Below are 27,043 nucleotides of genomic sequence, written 5' to 3' on the forward strand. Positions count from 1 at the left end.
ACTCCTAAGGGATCTGTGCAGTCAGACAAGGTAGAAGTCAACATCCCATGTTTCCCTTTGGCTCCACAAAGAGTATATATGAATACTTAAGAGTGTGAATCAATTTACAAGGTGAGATTGGCAAGCGGGATGGTCAATCTTCCAAGTTTGCATAGCCTAGCTCTGAAAGCAGCTTTCCCTGTTCTGGGTCCCCTCTTCTGTTATATTATGTCAACCACAGAGTTCAACCTAAGATAAACAGATTTAGGTTATATAGTCTTTTAAAGATTATGTGATGATGATCAAAAAAAAGTTATTGACTTTTGGAAAAAAGCTCAGTAATTTAATGAACAAATCTGGATGGATGCAGTAAAGTAGTCATTTTAATTCCTTGCCCTCTTTCCCCAAATCAATTATAAATTTTATTCCATCAAAGTATATTCACAAGAGTTGTTTGTCCTATTTATCAGGGATATCAAATGCATTCAGATAATATTTTTGAAAGGAGATGAGTCTGGAATGTAAGTCTGAGAGTAACTCTGGCAATTTCTCAGGGATGAGCAAACCCTAAGCAGACCTTGGGTGGTATTGTAGAAGTAGCACATGGAACTGAGTGGGCACCTGTGCCCTAACCCAATTGGCTTTTCCTTTTACCCTGGCATTTAGTAAGACTGAATCAGAAAGAATTAAGTCAAGGATAATAATTGATAAATTCAAGGCTAGAAATATATTTCTGGATTCTGGTCATTCCTACTCTGGTGAATAAATTATTGGATAAATTATACCAGAAAAACAGTGAAGAGAATATCAGAGTAGGTAGATGGCACTATGAGAATGCCATAGGAAAATACAACAATTCTAGAAAGGTTGTGTCACAATTAGAGGTAGTTTCACTCTTAATACAACCCTGTCAGAAGAATTAGCAGAGAATTCAGGGATTAATTGTCCATTCTGGATAAGAAAATCTGTGAAGGGGTTTTTTGAAGTGGGATGTAAAAAAATTATTAGCCATTTTTGAGGAGTTAGAAAAGGTTCTGGAAACAAAATTATTAAAAAACAAAGTGGGAAATGATGAGAAATTTATTTGGCTTCCACAGTTATGAAAACTTATTTGGAAAAAATGGAACTTAAATTAGAAAACTGAAACCACAAGGCCATCAAAGAATAATCAAGGGTGGAGATTAATTATCTTCCCCCAAAAGAATGTAAGCTTCTTGGGGACAGGGATTAACATTTGTAATCAGGAGGGATGGCCTGAGATTTAAAAAAAATTGTTTTCTGTCCTCAACCCTCCTCTCGTCCTTCCCCCTCCTAGGATGGAAAGCTCCTTTGGTATAGGGGCTGGCTATGTAATGAGGGATGGAGATTAATGTACAAACTTCTGTAACATCCAAGCAATGGGGAATCTGGGGAGGCACTTGTGCTTCAGGATAGGAAATAAAATTCTTCTTTGGAGTTTCAAAGGTATTCTACTCACCTGGGCATCCATTCTTGCAGCAATATAAAATAAATCTTTCCTGCATTCAAAAAAGAAGAGGAGAATAACTGATTTCTAGGCATCTCTAACATAGATCTCAAGATCTCTAGATCTCTAGATAACTAGATCTCTAGATCTATGTTAGAAGCATAACTGATTTAGATTACATGTTCCAGTTATGGATTAGTCAGATTGTTTGGTAATAAATAAAGACAATAGGTTCTGATTATCATGCCATTTATGATTCAGAAATTAATTTCAAAATCCTTAGAATAGGCAATAACCTATTATGACAAAAATACTTTTTCTTTGCAATGTGATATTGTTTTTCTGAATATAAATTCTCAGTTATCCAATGTCTCTGGAATGGTGCTCTCTAGATTTCCGATTATTCCCTTTGTTACCAAGGGAATATTCATTCAAATGAATTCCCATTAGTTACATATGAGGCTTTGTGATATTTGTAGAAAGTATTAGTAGTCACTCTCTGTGGTGTTTGTGGAAAGGAGAAGAAATTTGACAGTATGCTTATGAAAAGAAAGAAATACAGAGTGTATCAAAGTCTCAAACTGAGAAAAATCCAAAAGATGGATTTAAAGGATGATTCTTGTTTGATTATTGCATTAATAAGCAATCATTCATGTTTGAGGCATTGTATTTTAAGGTGTTTCAGTAAATGTAGTTAAATTAAGTTTCATTCTGTTGCTTGATGGTTTAAGAGGGAACAAAATTGTCATTTTTAGTTTCCTTTCTATTAATGACAATGCATTATCAAGAAAATCAATTGATGTGTACATGAAAATTTTCCAAATTTTGAAATGGTTTGTGTGTGTGTGTGTGTGTGCACATACAAAGAGAGACATACAGAGGAAGATAGAAAGAGAGATAGAGAAAAAGAAAAAGAGAGAGAAAGAGCACACCACATATAAAGCAAACATTAGCTTTATTTTCTCCTCTGTGGCAACACCACAGTGCCCTTATTAACAGAATGAACTATAAGTAAACAGCTAAATGGTAAATAATCATCATAACCAACATTTATAGATTATATTAAAGTTTATAAAGCACTTTATACATGTTATTTCACTTTATTCTTATAATAACCTGAGAGGTAGATACCATTATCATCCTCAGATGAGATAATAGAAACAAATAGAGGCAAATAAGTGATTTACCTACCATCATATAGCAAGTGTCTGGGATAGGATTTAAAGTGATTGTTTTCCTAGCTTTAAATTCTGAAATCTATCCATTGTACCACCCATCTGCCTGGTTTTAAGGTTTAGGAATATTTTCCCAAAAGTCTTCCAGACCAGTAATATCTAAGACCATAAGTCTGAAGACCTAATTTGAAGCTTAAGTTTCTTCATCTGTAAAATAAGAGGCTTTAATTTGATGGCATTTTGAGTTCCCTTCCAGCTAGATTGTATTTATAAAGTATCCTATGATACTTTCATGCCATGGGGAAGAAGCATGGTCAAACAAGGATAAGCCCAAGGAGGCTGTTGTAATGTTAAGTTCAGAGGTAGCTATTTGGTGCTGTGGCTAGAGCACCAGCCCTGAATTCAGGAGGATCTGAATTCAAATCTGTTTTCAGACACTTTATACTTCCTAGCTATGTGACCCTGCATAAGTAACTTAACCCCAATTGCCTCAACAAAATAATAATAATAATAATAACAAATAGAATGATAAGTTCAGAAGTTGTCAGGTCTCTAAAGGAGGAGAAAATAAAAGGCAGTAGTTCTGCAAGAAACTACCACTAGTTCAACTAGGTTGCATTATTTTTAGTTGATGAGTCCTTCATCATCTCAACACTGAATCAAATGAGGACTACTGTTTTTAAAGAGAGATGGCAGTTTGTTCCCCAGACACATTTCTGGTGACATAGACAAGGAGACTGAGGAGATTAATCTTGAAAAGCCTTCACTGATCAAATTTGAGACATAGAACTTATCCTAAGTTTTCAGAAAAGAGTAAGCAGTTGTTCAGCAGGAGGAGATATCCAGCTACCTTTCTTCAAAAAAAAAGGGGGAAGGAGGATTTGGTTTGTGGGTTTTTTTAACTTTCACAGATTTTTAAAATAGATTCACAGATTAAAAAAAATAGAATGTTGAGAAAGCCTCAACTAAGCTCATATCAATGTTAATCAATTTTTTTTAATTATTCAGAAGGAAAAACCTCAAGATTGTGATCCTAAGAAAATTGAGGTCTGGGAAATGTGTGACCTTAATCTCTAGAGGTTAAGTCAGAACTGACTTTTCCCCTAATAACCTCAGAAGTACCAAATAAGTACCAAATAAGGTGAATTCCTAAAAATAAAGAATTCTTGAAGACAGTTATGAAGAATTTATCTTGACTACAGCTAATTCTTTCTAAAAAAAAAAAAGAAAAGAAAAGAAAGAAAGAAATTTGCTGCAATTTTTGTATAGCTAAATAAGGATTTAGGAAATGTAGATTAAAGTCTTTTGGGGGTAAGAAGAAAGAAAATAGCTGACTTCAAATACTGAAAGAATAAAAGATGTTTTAAAAGTATTTGTAGTTCCTGGGGGCTAAGATCAGTAGAAAGAAGTGAGCTTGACAATCTGTAGCCATGGAAGGACACAAAAAAATTGAGCCATTCAGGGATCCAGACAGTGACATTAGTTTTATTAATATTATAATCTTCCTAAAGGAACTAGTCACTTACATATATTTATAAAATATGTTCCTTTAGACATGTCTACACTTATTAGAGATCTTTTAGGGTACAAATCAAAACTTTAAAAAAAAAGTTATATTGATGTGTCTTATTTCTATAGTACAAACATTTACAGATACTTTTAACCTATCCCCAACTATGTGAGAAGTATTTTGCAACCAAGTAAATTAGTTAAGCAAAATGAGCAAAACAGGGAACTCAAATGAAAGTGCCTGAAACATTCCTCTTTTTAAGCACCACCCCAAACTAATTTTTTAAATTTTAGATTAACAGAAGTCCTTGTTCTTTAGAGGAAATTAGAGGAAAGAGTAGAGACACTCAGTGGGAAGTGGAGTTGAGTGTGCTCAAAAATGGAGTTCTGAGAATCAAAGGAACAAAAGATAATAGTCCAAAGACCATACCAGATTCAGGTTCAATCATTTCAGTAATGTTCAACTCATCATGATCCCATTTGGAGTTTTCTTAGCAAAGATAACTAGGGTGGTTGGCCATTCTCTTCTCTACTTAGTTCTACAAATGAGAAAACTGAAGGATATAGGATTAAGTGACTTGCCCAAGATCACATATCCATTAAGTTTCTGAAGCCAGATTTAAATTCAGTAAGATCTTCCTGACCCTAAGCCTAGTGCTTTATTTGTTGTACCACCTAGCTGCTCCCATTTATTTTCTAGTAGGAGATAACATACCCATAGGGTACTTAAGAGTTCTAGACATAGCAGCCTATTCCTTTTTTTCCTGAGGCAATTGGGGTTAAGGGACTTGTCCAGGGTCACACAGCATTGCAGCCCATTCTTAAGCAATCTTCTAAATATTAAAAAAAAAATGACTTTCCTATCACTTCTTCCCAAAAGAAATATTTTCTAATAGATAAGTTCAATATCTCCCAATTCAATGACTTTCTAGTTTTATGAAATGATGTTTTTTAATTCACTCAAAAGTCATAATTGCTTTTGCTGTGAATCTCAAATGGGGACAGACGTAATAAGCTTTCTAAATCATTTGCCTCCCACTGCCACTTCAGTTACTAGAGAACTCCTCTCTACCTCATTCTTGTTACTTAACTATTAATTGTCTAGGAACAATCCACTCCTAACTCTTGTTTCTTGTTCTTCTAATCTAATCTTTCTCAATAATCTTTCTCAATCCTATCTCTTTCATTTTTGCACTCAAACTCTGTGGATCACTTCTATTGTACCTCCTGGAATTCCTATTGCATAAAAACTTCTTTCATTTTGGACTTTTTTTCCTTTCATATACTTTCCATTGATTTGCTTTTACTGAGACCTCCGTTTCTTCCAAATTATATTGCCTTCCTGGTCATACTTTCCAGTAGGGAGTGCATCTTCTTCCCTAAACACATCCTCAGTCTTTGACAGTGATTCAAAATATTCTTACTTTCTACTGTCACTTCCAGACCATCTCCTTGCCAATATCACTCAGCAAGCACACCTCCTTTGTCATCCAAACAGTCAGCAAGCATTTCCTAAGTATCTCTTGTGTGCTGGATATAGGATTGAGTACTATAGATAGAAGGAAAAGCAAAAACAAAACAAAAAAAGAGATATTCTCTTAAAGATCTAATGAGGAAGACAATAGGTAAACAACAATGTAAAAAACAAGATTCATACAGGTTAAATTGGTGAATAAACTCAGAAGGAAGACCCTAAAATTAAAAAAAGACTGGGACAAGCTTCTTACATAAGTGGAGAATTTAGCTAAAACTTAAAGGTTGCCAGGAGATTAGGAGTGAGAGTTCCACGCATGGGGAACAATCAATAAAAATGGATTCCAGTAGTAAGGAAGTGTTTTTATTCATGGAACAAGGGGAGTCTAGTGTCACACTAATCATAGAGGACATGTACAGAGAAGACTGGAAAGGTATGAAAAGGGCAGGTAATGAAGGATTAAAAAACCAAACAGGATTTTATATTTGATCATAGAGATAATATGGAGTCAATGGAATTTGTTGAGTAGGGGGATAACATGGTGAGATAAATTTAATAGCTAAGCAAAAGATAGGCTGGAATGGGAACAGCTTGGAGTCAGAAAGACAAACCATAAGACTATTAAGGTAATTCAGTTATGGTGATGATATTGATAATATTCAAAATTGGCAAGAGAAAATAAGTAGGCCTGAGTGTCTGGGATGATGATTATACTTTTGACAGTAATAGGGAAGTTAGGAAAGGGGGAGAGAGCAAAGATGAGATCATGTCACATGTTAAGTGGACATGTTGATTTTGAAATAGCTATAGAATATCTAGTTTGAAATATCTTAATAGGTAAAGGAAGATATGAGACTAGAGGTGAGAAGAAAAATTAAGCTAGATAAATAGATCTGAAAATCATCTCCATAGATATGATCATTGAATCCTTGAATTTTAATAAGATTACCAAGTAAAATTATAAAGAGAAATAAAAGAACTCATGACAGTGGCTTTGAAATTCATTCTATTAAAATTGATCACTTGTTATATGAGGGATTTTCACCTGGAATTCATGAATTTTTTAAATAATTAAATTTTTAAATTTTGTTAAATGTCTCCCAATTACATGTAAAACATTTTTATAGCAATCATAATTTTAAATTTTAGAATTCCAAATTCTCTTCCGTCTTCTTGTACTTTTCTCCTCCTTGAGAAAGCAAGCAATTTAATTTCAATTATAAATGTGAGGTCATGCAAAATATAATTCTATATTATTACACCCATGTTGTAAAAGAAAACACTAACAAAATAAAATAATAAAATAAAGTGTTTAAAAGTATTCTTTAATCTGCATTCAGATTTTACCAGTTATCACTGTAGAGGTGGATATCAATTTTTCATCAGGTGTCCTTTAAAATTGTCTTGGATCACTGTCTTGATCAGAGTAACTTAGACTTTTATAGGACAGTTGATAATTCTTTCAATGTCACTGTTACTGTGTAACAGTAACACTTTGCTTCAGTTCATATAAATCTTCCCAGGTTTTTCTGAAACCATCCTGCTTGTCATTTCTTATGGCACAATAGTATGACATCAAAATCATATGCCATAACTTGATTAGTCATTCATCAATTGATAGACATTCCTTCAATTTCCATTTCTTTGCCACCACACACACACACACACACACACACACACACACACACACACACACACACAAAAGCTGTTATAAATATTTTTGTACAAATAGATTTTTTTCTCTTTTTCTGTGATCTGTTTAAGATACAGACCTAGTGGTGGAATTTCTGGATCAAAGAATAAACAGCCTTTATAGGCTTTTGGGAGTAATGCCAAATTATTTTTCAAAATGTTTGAACTACTTTACAACTCCACTAATGGTGCATTAATGTTCCATCTTTTCATATCTCCTCTGACACTTCTTATTTTATTTTTCTGTCATGTTAACCAATCTAATTAGTTATTCTCAAAATTATTTTAATTTATATTTCTCTAATCATTTGTGACTTAGAGCATTTTTTCATGTGATTATTGATAGCTTTGATTTTTTTTTCTGAAAACTGCCTGTGTCTATCTCTTGACAATTTATCAATGAGGAAAAAAAACTTATTTTGTCAGTTTGGCACAGTTCCCTATATATTAGAGAAATGAGGCCTTTATTAGAGAAACTTGCTGGAAAACTTTTATTCTTGTTTTCCTTCTAATTTTGGCTGCATTAGTTTATTTGTAAAAAAAAAATCATTTCATGTAATCAAATTTTTTTTTAACTTTATGGAATCCCCTTTGTATTTTATGGATCATAAAACATTCCTTTATTCATAGATCTGATTGGTACGTTTTTTTCTATCCTCTCCTGATTTACTCCCCTTATAATACTCTTTATATCTAAATGATTGAACCATTTTCACCTTATCTTGAAATATGGTGCGACATGTTGGTCTATGTCTAGAGACTGCCAAACTGCTTTCCAGTTTTCCCAACAAATTTTGTCAAATGACAAGTATTTACCCCCCCAAAGCTTGTATCTTTGGATTTATCAAAGACTAGATTATTATGATCTTTTACTATTGTGTATTATGTATCTAATCTATTTCGCTGGTCCACCATTCTATTTCTTAGCCAGTACTAGATTGTTTTCTTTGTTATCAAAGTGATAACATATAGTTTGAAAATATAGTTTAAAATCTGAAACTGCTAAACCATCTTCTTTTACATTTTTTCCATTGATTTCCTTGATATTCATGAGTTTTTGTTCTTCAAGATCAATTCTGTAACTATTTTTAGCTGTATAAAATAATTTTTGATAGTTTGATTAACATGGCATTGAATAAGTAAGTTAATTTAAACAGAATTGTTATTGCTACATTGGCTCAGCCTACTCATAAGAAATCAATATTTCTTTAATTGTTTAGATACATTTTTATTTGGGTGAAAAGTATTTTCCAATTGTACTCATATAATTCTGAGTTTGTCTTGTTGCGGAATTTTAGAGCAAAGTAAGCCTCATTTTGTTCATTGTTGCATGTCTTACAAGGCATTTCATTACAATGTTACTTCATCCTCAAATCATATCTGAATAGGATGCTGGAATCAGGACTGTCCTTTTGAATGACTCATGAAATTCATGTAGCTGTCACATTGTAATAGAAACATTGATAAAGTGTCTCCAAAATAGGGTAATTAGGAGAGTGAAAAATTCATCATAGAATTTTTAGGACTCTGTTGGACTAATGCCCTCATTGTACAGATAAGAAAATTAAGACCCAGAAAGGTAACTTGAACTAATATTTTACAACTAATTAGTAATGACAGAGTAGGGCAGACTACTAATCCAATACTATATTCACCCACTAAATTTCATTCCCTTTAGCCTGTCCAAAGAGTTCTATGAAAGTAAATTTGCACCTATTTATTGAGTAGTAGTACAAAACATTAGGGTAAGACAGCAAAATGGAATCATGAGACACAACATCTCCCTTTAGAAAATTTAAAATAAACAAAAAATTCAATTAAGTAAACTTTTATTATTATGTTCAAGGAATTAGGCTAGTATAATATCAGAGAGACAATAGGGGAAAAAACTTCATGTAACATCTTTACTAACAAAATAGAAAGATTTCTAAACATATACAAAGGAATGAAAGATAATAGAACATTTTGACAAAGTGATCTTTTTTTTCTTATGTGTTACAGGGCAAAAGTTATCCCTTCAAAGGTCCATTTCCTCCTGTATGGAACCCTATTGCATTCTTGGATCATAATAACCTATGGAGAACGATGGATGAAATGGGAAAAGAGGTATGAATGTTTGAGCTTGGTTAACTAAAGGGAAAACACAAAGATCAAACAAAGATGTAGCTTTTTATGTTATTTTATTTCCTTTCCATTCTTTTAGAACTCAAAAAAAGGAAAGAAAGAAAATTTAATGCACAGTAACTATTATAAAAATACATTTCTTTGTAAAATTACTTAAAATTCTTTGTTCCTGTAGTGCTGGCAAAAGGTTACTGATTCAGGAAAAACCAGACCCAGCTGATATTCACCAAATCTTTATTCTCCTTATAGGCTATAATTACATATCTCTATACAGAGCTTACTTTCAATTCAAGAAACATTTTTCTTTTTCTTTTTAATAATATTTTATTTTTCCCAATTACGTATAGTAACATTCGTTTTTAAAATGTTGCATTCTAAATTATTTCCCTTTCTCTTTTCTCATCCTTTTCAGACAGTGAGCAATTTGATATAGGTTATATATGTGCAATTATGCAAAACATGTTTCCATATTTAAATTGGGAAAGAAGACAGACAAAAAAAAATCCCCTAAAACTAAATAAAGAAAAAATGTCTTGCATTCAGATTATATTAGTCCTTTCTTTGGAGATGGATGGCATTTTTCATCAGGAGTATTTTGAAATTGCCTTGAATCATTAATTCCCAGTTGATCATCATACATTATTGCTGTTATTGTGTACAATGATTGTCTCTTAGTTTTGCCTCACTCATTATCAATTTATAAAAGTCTAAGTTTTTCTGAAATCATCCTGCTCATCATTTCTTATAGCACAGTTTCCCATTACAATCATATGCCACAATTTGTTCAGCCATTCCCCAAAATGATGGATTTCTTCAATTTCCAATTCCTTGCCACCACAAAAAAGAACTGCTATAAATATTTTTGCACTTATAGATCCTGTTTTATTTTGGCCTCTTTGGAATGTGACCTAGCAGATAGGATCAAAGGGTATGTGTAAGGGCCCTTTAAATGGGCGGACACAGTGCATCGGGAGATGAGGCCCAGAAGTAATTTCTGTGACCTAGCAGATAGGATCAAAGGGTATGCACTATTTTATAGCCATTTGTGCATAGTTCCAAATTGCTCTCTAGAATAGTTGGATCCATTCACAACTCCACCAATCGTTCATTAGTGTCCCAATTTTTAGATATCTCCTCCAGCATATCAAGAAGCACATATGTAGTGTCCATCATATACTAAGTGCTATATTAGGTCCTGGGAATAAAAACAGGAGAAACTTTCTTTTCCTCTAGGAAAAGCCCCTCTAGGGGCTATGACATTACTAATAATACATATGAGACAAAACAAGACAAAATGAGAGAGACACAAAAGAGAGTTCCCCCCCCCCAATTTTTTTTTAAATCAGAAGAGGGGAGCGTTCATGGAGGCCATAAAAAAGACTTACTTTCTCATTAAGAAGTTTAGCCTGTAACGGGAACCCAGAGATGGAAATTTGCCTTCAGTAAAATAGTAGTTTCATTTGGTCTAATATGTAGGTAGAATATGTAAAGAGAATTAGATTAAATTAAACTTGAAATGTATATTGGACCAAATTGAGGAGATGGTGCAGTGGATAGAGCACCATTCAAATCCAGCTTCAGACACTTTATTAGCTGTATGACCTTGGGGAATTTACCTAACCCATTTGCCTCAGTTTCCTCATCTGTAAAATGAGCTGCCAAGGAAATGGCAAACCACTTCAGAATCTTTGTCAAGAAAACCCCAAATGGGATTATGAAGAGTTAAACATAATTTAAAAATGACTAAACAACAGAACTCATTTAACATTTTCAGGGGTAAATTTGGCCCTTCTCTGGACATACATAGGGAAGCTTTGTATATTTCCTTTCTACCAATCACTTCTTTATTAGTCTAATCCAATAGAGGCTGATTTTCAATTAGAATTAGACATTACAATACATGTCTGGGAACAATCCATTTAAAGACAAGATTTATTATAAGAAAGAAAAAGTTTCATCATGAATTTGAGAATTCAGTTTATAGAGTTCAATAAGTAGAATTAGAAATGAGTGCAAAACAAATAAAATCATAACAATGTAGTCATCAATTTAAATAAGTCTAATAACAACAAAAAAATTTCATAAAAAGGGAAGTATGATATAATGAAAAAATTGGCAAATAGTGGCCCATTAGGCTGGATTTGACCCACTGTGCCATCCCTTGAGAATAGTTTTACAAAATTGCATTACATTTTTTAAATGTAAAACTATTCTTAGTCTTCAAGCCAAACAGGCAGCAGGCAAGCTAATGTTCACATACATGCACACATATGCATATATTCACATACATATGTACATGTAACTCTAATATGCATGTATTTATGTGGATGCATACAGATGGGAAGGAAACAAATATAGCCAAATACACACACACACACACACACACACACACACACACACACACCCCTTTTCATTGCATTAATGCAAGTGGATACCCAGTTAGAAAAATCATCTCTATCAATGTAGATGAGCAACAGTTTTGTAACTTATGGTCTGAGAGAATTGGCTGGGAGTACTCAGAGGCTACATGAATTGTTCCAGTTCATGCCATCAGGGTAGAGCAGCTTGGTGGTTTGCTCTGGAGTCAAGTCCAATTGTAGCCTCAGACACTTATTAGCTGTTTGACCCTGGACAAGTCACTTAATCCTCTTTGCCAAAGTTTCTCATCTGTAAAAATGAGTGGGAGAAAGAAATGTCAAAACTCTCCAGTATCTCCACTGAGAAAACCCCAAATAGGGTCTCATAGTGTCACATATGACTGAAAAATGATGTGACAACAACAAATATTATCAGTATGTATTAGAATCAGAATTTGAATCCATAGTCTTGAATTTGAGGCCAGTTCTCCCTCCTTCTATCCTGCTATCCTTCTTTCTTTCTTTTTCTTTTTTTTCCTTTTTCTTTCTTTTCCTTCCTTCCTCCCCTCCTTCCTTCTTTTCTTTCTTCTTTTCTTTTTTCTTCCTTCCATTTTCCTTTTCACTCTCTTTCTTTCTTTCCTTTTCCCTTTCTTTCTTTCTCTATTTCTTCTTCCTTGCTCCCTCCCTCTTTCTTCCTTCCTTTCTTTTTCTTTCTTTCTCTTTTCTTTCTACCTCTATCTATCTATCTATCTATCTATCTATCTATCTATCTATCTATCCATCCATCTATCCATCCATCTATCTATCTATCTATCTATCTATCTATCTATCTATCTACCTTTATATTAAAAAAAAATTGTAGGTCATTTATGTATACTGTCTCCCTCCTATCTAGTTGAACTTTATGGACATATAACTTCATTTGTGTCCTATAAGTTAAAATCCAATTTAACTGTTGGCCCCAAATAAAAAAAAGATTTTTACTCTTTTCTGCATAGATTCCAAGTGATGCTCCCTGGAAAGCACCTCATGCGGAAGAGTGGGATTCCATGACAATGAAGGAGCTACTGGATAAGATCTGCTGGACTGAGTAAGAAATAACATCCCAAATAATACATTTTTATATAGCAATTTAATTCAACATGCTTCTATTATATGCTGGACATAGTCATTATATAGAGTACTAAAAGATATGTTGTCTTCCTTAAGAAGATTACAATTTTATTATGTAGATCAGTCAATCTATATGATACAGGAGGTCCCAAAAGTCTTATTGCTATTTTTAACTATTAAAACTTTTAATATAATGGAATTATATAGATATAGATATAGATATATGTGTGTGTATATATATATAGTATAATATGTATACATAAATGCAGACATATATGCATATATGTATATATATTATATATATACATATATGTATATATATATATATATATATATATATATATATATATATATATATATATATATAAACTTTTCTAAGTTACAATAAGGTACAATAAGGAAAGTACTTGGAACAAGTCAGAATTGCATTGACTTTTTTCCATGAAAGTTTATTAGAAAAAAAGTTACACTACCAAAAATAATTTTCCATTTTGTTTTGTCTTTTTTTTTCTTTAATTTTAATCCACCACTGTTGGTGAGATAAAAATAAATGATAATTATTCTCAGAAAAAAACACACTTCAGACATGGAGACTTCTTGCAATCCATCATCAAGTATCTATTAAGTACTTATACTATATCAGGCATGTACTGAGATGTAGGGATCTGAAAATAAAAATGAAACAGTCCTTGACTCAAAAGGCTTACATTTTATCAGGAAAGAAAACATGTTTACAATAAGTATATAGAAACTTTATATATGGTATTGGGTGGGGATAAGGGTCAAGGTGGGAGAAACCTAAGTTCAATGAATTGATTTGGCCTAAGCCGACCTTTTACATCTTTCCCAATAGATAAAATTCTTTTTATATTGAAGTTTAATGGGTGTTTTGTGTTTGAAGAAAAATATATAGATGTAGATGTAAATCTGGACAAAGACATAAAGGTATATACCCAAAGCAAGCATAGCTTTAAATCAAGACAAATCAACTAAACTTTGAAACTTAAAAGGGGATCTAAAGAGATTATTTTATTTTTCTCATATAAGAACAATTTTAAACTTAGAAAAAATGATACCAAGAAAAGGAAAAAAAGAATTTGAATCTAGATCCTTTGACTTCAGATGTAATGCTCCTTTTCACTACAACAGATGCTGCTAATGACAAAATAGTTCTCCACATACCAGTAAATTCAACTGAGGCTTGTAACTTTTGAAGCCTAATTTCAAGTTACTTTCCAGAATGATGGACAAATTAAAAAGTCTAGCAACAATGCAATAGTTTTATGATTTTCCTAATACCTATCATTTTCTCTTTTGTCATCTTTCCCAATTTGATGTTTGTGAGGTAAGCCTCACAACTGCCTTAATTTCATTTCTATAATTAGGAGTGACTAAGAACTTTTTTTTTCTGAGACAATTGGGGTTAAGTGACTTGGTGAGGGTCACAAGCCAGATTTAAACTCAGATCCTCCTGACTTCAGTGCTGATGCTCTATCCACTTCGCCACTAGCTGCCCCTAAGAACATTTTTTTTCAAATAGTTGTGTTAATAGCTTAAGTTGCTATCTATCTATCTATCTATCTATCTATCTATTGTGAAATAGCTCTCTGTTATAAATTTTAATCAGTTTCTTATATATCTTAGTTATGAGACTTTTTATAAAAAAATAGCTTATAAGTCTTTAGGCACAATTCAAAAGCATTATTTCCATAATCAATCATCAATTCCTCCTTTAGTGTTAATTAGCTAGTTACAGTGAGAGAAGCACTAGGTTTGCAGTCAGGAAATTTGTGCCCAAATTACTTTCTAGCTCTATAATTTTGGGAAATTCACATTAATTTAGTGCCTGCTACATGCCAAACACTACAATAAAGTGTTTTACAATTATTATCTCATTTGATCCTCACAACACTGGGATTTGCTATTATCTCATTTTATACTTAAAGTAACTGAGGCAAGCAGAGTGATTTGCCCAGCTAATGTCTGTGTCCAGATTTTAATTCAGGTCTTCCTGATTCCAGATCCAGTTCTATACCCACAGCACCACCTAGATGTCCAAATATGAATGATGATATTAAAATGAAGATAATGCTATTTGACCGGCCTCCCCAAAAGTAGGGAAGTAAATCAGAAGACATAGACCAGATAGCTTACACCATCCCTTCTCACGTACCTTTTGCCCTCTGGCTCCATTTCCTAGAAATATTTGCAAAAGGCAAAGAGCAGGTAGTTTATGAGATTAGATTAGAAATCTGCCTGATTAGGTTAGGTGGCTTTAAGAGTAAAAGTGAACTTTAGGCTTCATCTAGAACAACTTTTGTTTTTATAGATTAGGAAACTGAAGTATAGAAGAATCAAAGTGACTATCTCAAAAGTATTTTCAGCTAATTAATGATTCATTGGCAAAGGGTCTCTTTTTGGTGTACTGAAACTTGCTCTTCTGTGTATATGGGACTAGAATCAAGAAATGGATCCATAATTGCTGACATTTATGGAGTTGTGACAAGCTGACAGGTTGTCATGTTTGATTCTTTTTTGTTATTACCTCTCTACTCCAAACCAAAAATATTGTTAGATAGCAGATATTTAAAAAAATTTAATTGATTTTAAATTAATTTTATTATGAGAATTTTTCAATATCCCTTGAAGTAAATGAGAATTAGCAACTGCCGAGTACTCTCTTGTCAAAGAAAAAAGCTTGTCATCCATCAAAAGACAATATCCAAACATTCATTTGGAATATTGCAGTGAAGTAAAAATAGCATTTGCTATAGTGTTCTCATCACTTATTGCACGGGCAGATCCTGGGGCATCATTTAAGGGGAGCGATAAATAAGAACAACACAGTTAGCAATGCAGGTAATACTGTTAAGAATCACAACATTTGCAGTCATAGCAGTTACTCATTTGGTAGCATAGTGATAAGTTTGATAAGAAACAGAAGCAAGTGTATAAGCCCATCCTCAGCTCCACAGTGGATTAGATGTATAAGATTTTTCTTGAAGAAAAATCAACAAGTCATACAGAGAAAAGAGAATGGGGAAAGATTTATATTGCAAAGTAGCTTCTGTAATCTTTTCCATTCTTTCATTTGTCTTGAGAAGTGCCTCATTTAGGAATTTATAGGTGACTGTTGTGGAAAGTAATTTATAATAACTGAGAAAACACAATCTGATCCCTAAAATAAATTAACAAAAAACAAAATAAAACAAAACAAAATAAAAAGTCAGATTCCTTAGTCACTCCAAAGACCCTGGATACAGAATTAGACAGATTTTTATGAATTAAGAGCAATTAATCAAACAAGATCAATTGATTAAAAGAAAGCAATTAACAGAATACAAACTAGAATATAAATGGGATTTTTAATTGGAGGAAAGATTTTCCAAGTTGGGAGGGAGGAAGAGAGGGTTTCAGTTGAGTTGTTTGAAATAATAGATGGCTTATATTATATAGTTTCTCATGAATTTACAGAAAAATAAGATGGAGAATAATACATATGGAGTCAAGATGGAGTGAGATAAAATCTGATTGGTTCTTTCTATTCTCACCCCAAACTAATTCCATTTTGTAAGTGGCCTTCATTAATATTAGGTCTACTTTCTATTTTTCAGATGTGGGTCTCTTCATCTGAGTTCTCTGAAGACAGAGACCATGATTCTGCTTTTCTTTTTTACCCCCACACTTAGCCTAGTGCCTCTCAAATAGTAAATGCTTAATAAATAAATCACTGTTGACTGTTTCATCACAGGGGATAAGTGTGAATAGATGTGGACAATGATGATCGTCAGTATTTTATAATTTGTAAGGGAAAACAAGCAGGACATAGGTGACCAGCAAAGGAGATTGGCTGGTAATGTAATAAGAATGATAAACTACAGATAGACAGCCTGAGGCCTACAATGATACATACCCCTGATATATTAAAAAGGCAAGGGAGATTTGCAGGATGATGAGTGTATATATGACATGTTACAGAAAGACACCACTAAAAGACACCACAAAAGATAAGAAGGGATGGTAGGATTGTCATGTGCATCAGGGGAGAAAGAATCTGAAGATATGAGATTACAGGTCTGTCTTTTGTTTCTTAAGAGGAAATTTGGGAATATCAGTGATTCAGAGCATTATTTATTTTAACAGTGATACTATGAATCTCTAATAAGGGAAGATAGTAATCCATAACTATATTCTATACTCTTAACCCATAATGGGGATAGCAGAAGAGTGCAAGCAATAGTAAATATTTGGGCTGATATATACACTGTTCTTATGGATCAGTATTCAATGGAACTATGAAAAGAAAAAGACAAGAATAGTAGACCAAAAAAAGACCTTGGAGAGAACACAGAATAATATGATCCAAATCAAAAAGAGTAAAGAATCAGTTTGTGAAAATGGCCTTAAAGGAAATAAAATAAAAATAGGAATGAGTGGAGAATCCAGAAAGTACCAATGACTTGACTTTTTCTCAGTTCTTAAAGGAAACATCTATGACATACTCTTTTTGTTTTGGGTTTTGGGTTTTTTTTTTAAATGACCTACTCTCTTTAGCAAATTAAGGTTATGGTAGCCCATCTAGTTGTGTGACAGTCTAGGCAATATTCCTAATTTAATACTGATGCATGCAAATAACTGAACAGAGTTACCTCTAGTTGTCTGCCAAAGGATTTTGTATGATCAAATTTTAACTTGTGTGTATGAAAGATACTTCTCTGTTGACACTCCAAAAGAATGAAAAAGATCAAATACTTGATCAAGTACTTTTAATATTAAAAAAATGATTAAAGGAGACATTACTAAGTACTGGACTGCATGCCTTCTATTTTATATGCATTAATCTTTATGACAATAGTCTGTATCTGTAGATCTAGACATCCTTGATGAAAATATGCCAAGGGTGTGGTGTTTTTATAATTTTCTGTAACATTCTGTCTTCCCAGCCTTATAATTCATTGAGGTGTATGAAAAATATGAGATTCTACTTTGATTATTGTTTATTGATTAAAAGAACCAAACATTTGATTCAGTAGAGCAAAATGGTCAGAGTATATCCCTTATGTACATGCTAAGTAATCATATTAATGTGTTATGTAAATGTTAGGTATTATTATTTTTGGTGCAAATAAGTTTTATTTTAAGTGTCCTACCAAAAATAATATTTAATGTTATGATTCACAAGTAAAAATGGACTCTTTCAAGATTCATAGAATTCTTTTCCTATAGTTATTGTAAGTAATGCAAGGATTATTGAATTTTCCAGTTAATAGGGCTAAAGCTCAGAGTTTAAATGATTTTTCCATGGCCACAGATCTAATAAATGCCAGAGGTAGACCTCAAACATAGTTATGCAGACTCTTTATCTAACGTCTCTTCCTTTACACCAAATAATGTAATAGTCATATACAACCTACTTTTTCAATTTAGCTGTTTCCTCAGCTAGTTGGTCCGGAATACTAAGTCTGAGGCAAATAAGTTTAAGTTACTTGCCCAGGATCATACAGCTACTAAGTATATTGGATTTGAGATTGGATTTGAATCCAGTTCTTCCTGAGTTCAGTTTTTTTTCCTGTAAAATGAGCTGGAGAAGGAAATAGCAAACCACTCCACTATCTTTGCCATAAAAAAAAAAAAAAAAAAAAAAAAAAAAAACAAAAAAAACCTAAATGAGGTAAACACGATTCAACAGTAATAATTAATTGGAAATCTTGCCTCCTCATATTGTTGTTATTGTTGACATTAGGTCAGGAACCATAACTAATCCATTATTTTCACTGCAGTAGGATTATCATTAGCAGATGCTCAATAAAGTCATAGAAATTATGATCTGGAAATAACATTGAGGATCAGCTAATCAAACTAAAAAAACAAGGTCCGGAAAATGTAATTTGTCCAAATCAACTTGCTGGTCAATTACTGGAAGAACTCAAATGAAAACACAGATCTTTTTCTATGTTCAGTTTTTCTTCTTTTATTCCATTCCTGCCTGCCTTGTAAAAATGACCTGAAATAGGGCAGCTAGATGACACAGTGGATAGATGCCTGGAGGCAAAAGGACCCAAATTCAAATGCAGCCTCAGACACTTAACACTTACCAGCTGTGTGACCTTGGGCAGAGCATTTAATTCCAATTGCCTCACCAAATAAATAAATAAATGAAATCAAAATAAATGAATGAATGAATAGATGAATGAAATAAAATTAAATAAATTTAAAGGCTACTATTAACTATAAAGCTGCTAGTTTGGCTTCCCTTTTCATGACATGTATGAGTCAGATAGTGAATGTTGGTTTTATAAAGTAGTTTCCTAGTTACAAAGTAGATAAATCTGGAGAACATGGTGTTATGGGAAAAATCCTGGATTTGTAGAATTCAAATCCTAATATTTGTACTACAGTGGGAAGTCTGAATCGGTCAGCAAATATTTATTATGCAATTATAATAAAACATTAATTAAACATTTAATGTGTGTCAAGCGTTGTGCTAAATGGAGGGAATAAAAAGAATGAAAAAAAATGTGGTTTTTGCCCTCAATGAGTACATTGCTACTATTAATGGAGTAGATAGTATGCTAAAAAACCAATAAATAAATAAACCCCAACAACAACAAAAAATTAAAAAGTGCATATAAGATAAACAGATAAGAATGATAGGTTCTCAAAGGAAATACACTAGCAAAAAGGCCTCCTGAAGAAGGTAGCTTTTGAACTGAGAAATACATACATATATATATATATATATATATATTCACATATATATATATATGCTTATACATATGTATATATGTATATATACATATACATAAATACATATTAATTGAAACAGAATATGGGGATAAATTGCTTATGTGTTGATATGGCGATAAGAAATAAATGTTTTCTTAGAACCCTAATTATTCTAAATCAGGTTAAAATAATAGTGGGTCTAGGCAAAGTTTTGTTAAGTTTTAATGGTATTAGAAGGCAATTACATGGACTTACAGCCCTGAAAAGGAAGAAAGGGCAATGGCTTTGATCTATCATTGCAGGGAGATAGTAGCCCTATGGGAGCTGGAAGGAAGGGAAAAAGTAAGATATTTAGAGATATATAATAAGGCCAAAATGGTCAGAGGCTATTGGCTTTTGTAGGAAGGTGTCCACTCTGCATATGCTCCAGCCTGGCCACTGCACTTCCATTTCCAGAAATGGTACCTTTCTTCTTCAGAACAATCACAGTACTTTCATTTCTTGCTCTGTGGTTGGAGCTCTATTGCAAGATTCTGGAGTAGAAATTCTGGTCTCCCTCAGAGTCCCACAGTACTTAATCATGCACAGGGCTTCCAGTTCTGCCTCTGGGCTCCAAGGGCTAATACATCCAGATTCCTTTCTGGCTGGGATAGAACCGGTCAGCAACTCCCTCCACAAGTCAGTGACATTTCAAGAGGTGGTTGTGGACTTCACCCTGGAAAAATGGGAGCCCCAGACCCTTCTCTGAAGCAGGAAGATAATGCAGGAAAACAACTTGTCTTGTCAAAGAGATATGATCCACTAGTGGAAGCAAAGGTAAACACCTTAGATGCTGGAGGTAGGAGATGTCTCTGAAAGTTCCTTTGCAAATTAGGACACTGGACCTAACAAGCAGGAATCAGCTCCCAAGCTGATATGATAAAATTATTCCCTTAAAATTTTCTGAGAATCTTTTCTATGGTTAGTATCTTTGTCTCCAAGTTGTGAGAAGCCTGATGTTTTGTCAGACTGGAGGGATAGCAGAATGACAAGGAAAAACATTTTGAATTGGAAGAGATCATTCATCTTATTCAGTTGAGAGGGTGTAACCATAGTAAACTTGTGAGGATTGTTGATCTGAGATAAGTACATTTTCTACAAAAGAGAGCATCTTTAGGAAATATTCTCCCTAAAAGCGATGCATATGGAAATAGCTTCAGATTATACTCAGAAATTGATAAAAAAAAAATCTTCAAAAATAGCCCCTAAGTATAATAGAAGTCGAAGTCCTTTAGTTGTAATTCCAACTTCACTCAACTCAGAGACTATTCATTATAAAATTTCACACTTGTGGGAAAGTCTTCTAATGGAACCTTATTCAACAATAGACAATCCATAATGGAGAAAAACTTTATAAATGCGGGAACACTTTCAATAGCAGCACCCCAATTTAGATGGTAGGATTTTAGCTGGGATTTGAAGAAAGCCAAGAGACAGAGATTTAGAGGAAGAGGACCTCAACATAGTATTTTCACGTTTTTGTTTGCTTGCATTTTGTTTTCTTTCTCATTTTTCCCCCTTTTTGATCTGATATTTCTTAGTGCAGCATGATAATTGTAGAAATATGTATGGAGAAATTGAACTAATTAACATATTGCTTGCTGTCTAGGGGGAAGGGGTGGGAGGAAAGGAGGGAAGAAATTTGGAACACAATGCTGTCTCTAGGTGAATGATGAGGATTATTCATGCATGTGTTTTGAAAATAAAGAAAAAGAAAAGAATTCTCATGCCAAGCAGTCCATTGTTCCATGCATTATACTATAATGCCTTGTAAATCATGTAACCTTTCTTCATTTTGGTCTTCTCACCTATAGACAATAGGATGATTGGATGATGATTCCACTCTTGTTTCCTATACAGATCTTCCAAGCAGCTTGCTATTCTCGTTGTGAACCTCTGTGTCACTGCTGAGCCACATGAAATCTCTGCCCTGTGGTTCCTGTGGTATGTGAAACAGTGTGGGGGCACAACCAGGATTATGTCAACAACCAATGGAGGACAGGTACCTACACTTATCAACAGATATTTCTAGTTAGAAAGTCACGTCAACAAGAAAAAGGGGAGCATACACAGAGAGACAGAGGCAGAAAAAAAAAGAGATAGAGGAGATAGACACACAGAGACATAAACAGAAACAAAGAACTGGATACTATAATAATTTGAGCTATCTTTTAATTTTAGAAAGTCACCGTTTGTTGATAGCCATTCAAAATAACAAACTGAGTATAATCTTAAAAAATATATAAATGCATTAATTTTGTAATTTCACATTTGGAATCAATGCAACCAAAGATTTTTAGAAAAATGTAGAATATTTATGAAGGTTGAAAGAAAAATGAGAGTAAGAACAAAAAAAAGACATATTGAGTACATTTTTTCTGAGTTTTTAAGTTAAGAAATTTGTACAATTTAAAATATAAAATTCCTATGAACACATTTTTATAGCCTTCAGATAACTTCGGATATTGAGGAGGTTTTTTTAAACCTTATTGTTTTCTTTTTCAATGTCTAGAATAGTTGGAACTGTTGCATGTTTTTTGTAAATTAACTATCCCCCAAATTAGAGCTCTGGGGCCTCATAGGTGCCAAGAATTTTTTTGTTATAGCCCTTGTATTGTTAATGATTATGATAAATCATTCAGTTATGTTGAGTGCTTTGTGATCCAATGAACCATAGCACCACAGCCCTTTCTACCCTCCACTCTCTCCTGAAGTCTTTCCAAACTCAACATTTGTTGTCTCCATGAAACTATCTCTCCATCTCATCCTCTGCCATCCCCTTGTCCTTCAATTTTTCCCAACACCAGGTCTTCTCCAATGAGTATTGTCTTTTCATTATGTGACCAAAGTATTTGGGCTTCAGCTTCAGTGTATAGCCTGAATTAATTTCTTTCAGTATTGATTGATTTCATCTTCTTGCTGTAAAAGGGACTCTTAAAGGGCTTCTCCAGCTCCACAATTCAAAAGCATTCATTCTACAATGCTTTTCTTTATAATCCAACTTTCACAAAAATACATTGCTTCTGGAAAAACCATAACTTTGACTGCCTTCTCATTTATGTTCATTCCTTTCCTCAACACCTCTCTATTCCTTTGCCTGCATTATAAAAAAAAAAATAACAATTCATTATTTTCCTCCCTATCTTACATCTGACACATTGTCAGTCAGTCAATCAGTCAATAAATATTTAAGCACACTTCTGGAGGGTAGGCGAAGAGAACAAAATGAAAGTTGAAAGGATGGTAATAAGTCATTGAAAGGAAGAAGCTAAATATTCCATTTCCTTTTCCTTCTGTCCCACTTCTTACTTAAGACTTACCATGTCTTTCTTTTACAGGAAAGGAAGTTTATTGGAGGTTCTAGTCAAGTTAGTGAGAAGATAATGGAACTTCTTGGAGACCGAGTAAAGTTGGAAAGGCCTGTAGTTCACATTGATCAGTCAGGTGAAAATGTTATTGTGGAGACTCTGAACCATGAGATATATGAGGTAACTTAAGCTCTTTTTAAAAATTTATTTAAACATTTATTTATGTGATTCAGAGTTGTATAAATTATTTCTAGGAGGTAGAATGTATTCACTAAGAAGCTATGCCAAAATGTTTGAATCAATTCACAGTTTCACCAACAATGAATTAGTGTCCAAATTTTTCCACATCCCCTCTAAAATTTGTCACTTTCCCCATCAGTCATTTTAGTCAATTTATTAGGTGTAAAATGACATCTCAAGATTGTTTAAATTTGCATTTCTCTAATCAATAATGATTTAAAGCAGTTTTTCATGTGATTATCAATTGTTTTGATTTCTTCACTGAAAAATTGCTTGTCCATTTATCAATTATAGATTTCAAAAAGTTATTTATATACTTGAGATATGAAACCTTTATCTGAGAAATTGTCTACAGTAATTTTTTCCTAATTTTCTGTTTTCATTCTGATCTTGGCTACATTTGTAGGATTTGTAAAAAATCTTTTTTAATTTAATGAAATTGAAATTATCCAGAGAGAGTGGACAATCTGGATTTATGCCCAAAGAGCTATTAAACTGCAATACCACTATAAGGACCATTTCCAAAGATGATTAGGGAAAAAAGAATATATTCTAAAATGTTTATAGCCACTTTCTTTGTGATGGCAGAAAAAAGGACATTGCAATGATGCCCTTCAACTGGAGAATAACTGAATAAATTATAATATATGATGGTGATGGAATACTACTAGGCTATAAGAAATGATAAACTCAGTCATCTTAGGAAAACATGGAAAGGCTAGCACAAAATAATAAAGAGGAAAATGAGCAGAACTAAGAGAACATTGTATACAATAACAAAAATATTGTTTTAAGAACAACTGTTGTAAGCAAAAAAGTTATTTTGACTATTATACATACACAAATTAAATATATTAACTAATGAAAATGATAGTATTTACATTCAGAGAAAAAGCCGATAACTAAAAATATGTATAGAATAGTTTTGCACATATATATATATATATATATATATATATATATATATATATATATATATATATATATATATATATTTGCATGTAATGGTAGATATATCTAAGTTGGGAGTTAGGGGAGGAAGAAAACAATTTAATTCTAACTTTACATGTTTAAAAAGAATAGCAATTTGTACTAATAAGATATGCATTTTCATGTGCAATCATCTTTTTATTATACTATGTTATAGAAATGTTTGTTTTGTTCCAAAAATTCCATGCAATGAAAATGAAGTTTCTGTAAATGTGAGAGGTAAAGTTCTTTGTTCGCTCGCTATACTTTGAACTGTTTGGTACACATTGGAGATATTCTGAATTCTGATATAGTAGATACCTACAGAGGAAAGTAATCTGAATAATGAAGGAGCTAGAAACCATATTTTATGGGTAACATTAGAAGGAAATGAATATATTTATCCTGAAGAAGAGAGAAATAATAATTATCTTTAAATATTTGATGTATTAAATGAAATAGATTAGATTTATTCCAAGTAATTCCACAATAGAGGAAGGAGCTAAAAAGTAGGGTCCAGTGGTTGGAAATTTCAGATTTTTAAGATTTAACACTTAAAATTTAAAAACACAAGATATTTAAGCTCATTATAAGAAATAACTTTTTAATTATTAGAACTATCAACAATGAAATTCACTTTGTAAATTTCTTATAAACTAGAATACAGAAGAAATAGTGAAATTCTTGTTCCCAAAAACCATCAATGAAAGCCCAATGATCATGAAATAAGAACGGGCCAAAAAATTTCTCCCTTTTAAAAATTTAAGCTCTTTGGAAGTAAATATTTTTTCATTCATTTTGTATCCCTGTTGCCTTGCAGAGTGCCTAACCCATAGTAAGTACTTAATTGTTGATTGATTGATTTAAGATCCTTCTATTGATAAAATTTTATGTCAGAATTTCACCAGTGCCTAATGCTAAAATATGAACAAGATTTTACTCAACTTCAGATATGATACTTTTGTAATGAAGAAAGAAAAAAATGTTTTCTAATGAAAAAAAAATGTATTCTTAAATGCCATTACAGACCAAGGTATTAACATGCAAAAATCTATAATAATCTGAGCTCTATGAATATTCTAGGTAATGGTTAGTCTCGTGTACTGGATAGAGTGCTAGATTGGAATTAATCCTGAGTTCAAATCATGTCAGGGACTAAAGCTATGTGATCCTGGACAACTAAATAAATATCTTTGAGTTTCAGTTTTGGTATCTTTAAGATAAGAAGATTGATTCAATTTACTCTTAAGGTTTCTTCCAACTCCAAAGCTATAATCCTATAAAAATTAGAGTTCATCCTTATTATTTTGTTGTTTGTTTCCTTACAGGCCAAATATGTCATTAGTGCTGTTCCTGCACCATTGGGTATGAAGATTCATTTTAAGCCACCTTTACCAATGATGAGAAACCAATTGATTAGTCGTGTTCCTGTGGGTTCAGTCATCAAATGTATGGTATATTACCAAGAACCTTTTTGGAGGAAAAAGGGTAAGTATCTTATTTGTATGAAGTAATATTCCAGGGATTAGCTAAGAAAAATGCTAGAGGGCTCTTTTATCTCTCCCCATACCCGCACTAATACACATTATTTTGCAATACTGTACCTCTCTTAAAAATGTCATATCTTCTAAGAAACAAAGCTAAAAGTCTAACCTTAGCATTAGAGGCTCTCTACAACCTATCTTCCCAACCTTGTCTAATATAACTGTTATTTAATTATTCACTACTCCTGCCAAAGTGGACTATTTGGCATTTTTTAATCCTTTTTTACTTCCATAGAACTATTCCATTCCCTAAGTCTGCATTTTCTTCTCTTCAACATATCTGAAACTAGACATCAAATTTACTCTTTAAAAGTCCCATGTCAAAACTGTTTCCAGAAATGCTTTACTTATTCCTTCCACTAAAAATGATCGTTCCTTCTTACAAATTCCCATAGCACTTTCCATGTATCTTTCTTAAGCAATGGTATATACTATTGTATACAATTAATCAATTATATTGTCTTCCCACTATTCCCCTCATAGCAGCAACTAGGTACCGTTCATCTTTCTATCTATTAGTCAGATAGTTAGTGTAGCCCATGCATCACACTTTTAAGTTTAATTAACTTATTAATATTTTCTTCATTACTTTCTTAAGCCTCTCTGTGTCTCAGTTTCCTCATCTGTAATATTGTAATATTAATAAAACTACCTTCAGGATTGTTGTCAGGATATAATGAGATGTTTAAACCCCTTTGCAAAGTACTATAAATATTAGTTATTGTTATATTTTTCTTATTTCTTTTGATTTTAGTTTGTTGAATAAATAAGGGATAAAGTAGAGCTTTCATCTTGAGCTTATCTCTAGCATATATTCTAGAATTTTCAGATTGTAGCAATTGTATCTTCACCACATCTCAGTGTCACCATTTTCTAGATCTGACATCTATTTTGTGAATTATCAGGGGAGATCCATCACTATGAAGATTTTATACTACTGGTAGATTTCTATCGTCTATATTTTCATTGCCTCTCAGATAACCGAGAATTCATTGAAAAAAATTAGTACAAATACTTATCATATATTTCTTGGAGGAAAATTACAAAGAAAATAACCATTACATTTAAAGCCTGCAAATTGTCTGAGTGATTTTAGATATCTTATACTGTTTCCATTTTGCAGTACTCTTAGAACACTTTTCCTTTAATCTTCATTTTTATTTTAGTTTTATCATGTACATAAAAAAGGAACCAAAATTATGTTTGAAACAGAATTAATAACAAGATTTTATTAAATGCAGTCCTACATCTACTCACATTGCTATATTCTTTTATCCTCTTTTTTTGCTCAAGTCTGTAGCCTCATTTTCAGAAATAAAAGAGGAAAAT

General features: G+C 32.7%; 1 protein-coding gene across 1 annotated transcript in view; it reads left to right on the top strand.

Moving 5' to 3' along the window:
• LOC141561333 (amine oxidase [flavin-containing] B) overlaps positions 1-27,043 on the top strand; it is a 76,923-nt gene that overhangs the window by 36,773 nt on the left and 13,107 nt on the right. Inside the window, exons 4-8 of the mRNA XM_074300808.1 lie at positions 9,296-9,400; positions 12,774-12,865; positions 21,514-21,655; positions 22,992-23,141; positions 25,499-25,658. Coding sequence (XP_074156909.1) covers positions 9,296-9,400; positions 12,774-12,865; positions 21,514-21,655; positions 22,992-23,141; positions 25,499-25,658 — 649 coding nt within the window. The remainder of the gene's footprint in view (positions 1-9,295; positions 9,401-12,773; positions 12,866-21,513; positions 21,656-22,991; positions 23,142-25,498; positions 25,659-27,043) is intronic.

This window comes from Sminthopsis crassicaudata, chromosome 3, assembly GCF_048593235.1.
Source record: "Sminthopsis crassicaudata isolate SCR6 chromosome 3, ASM4859323v1, whole genome shotgun sequence".
NCBI lineage: Eukaryota > Metazoa > Chordata > Mammalia > Dasyuromorphia > Dasyuridae > Sminthopsis > Sminthopsis crassicaudata.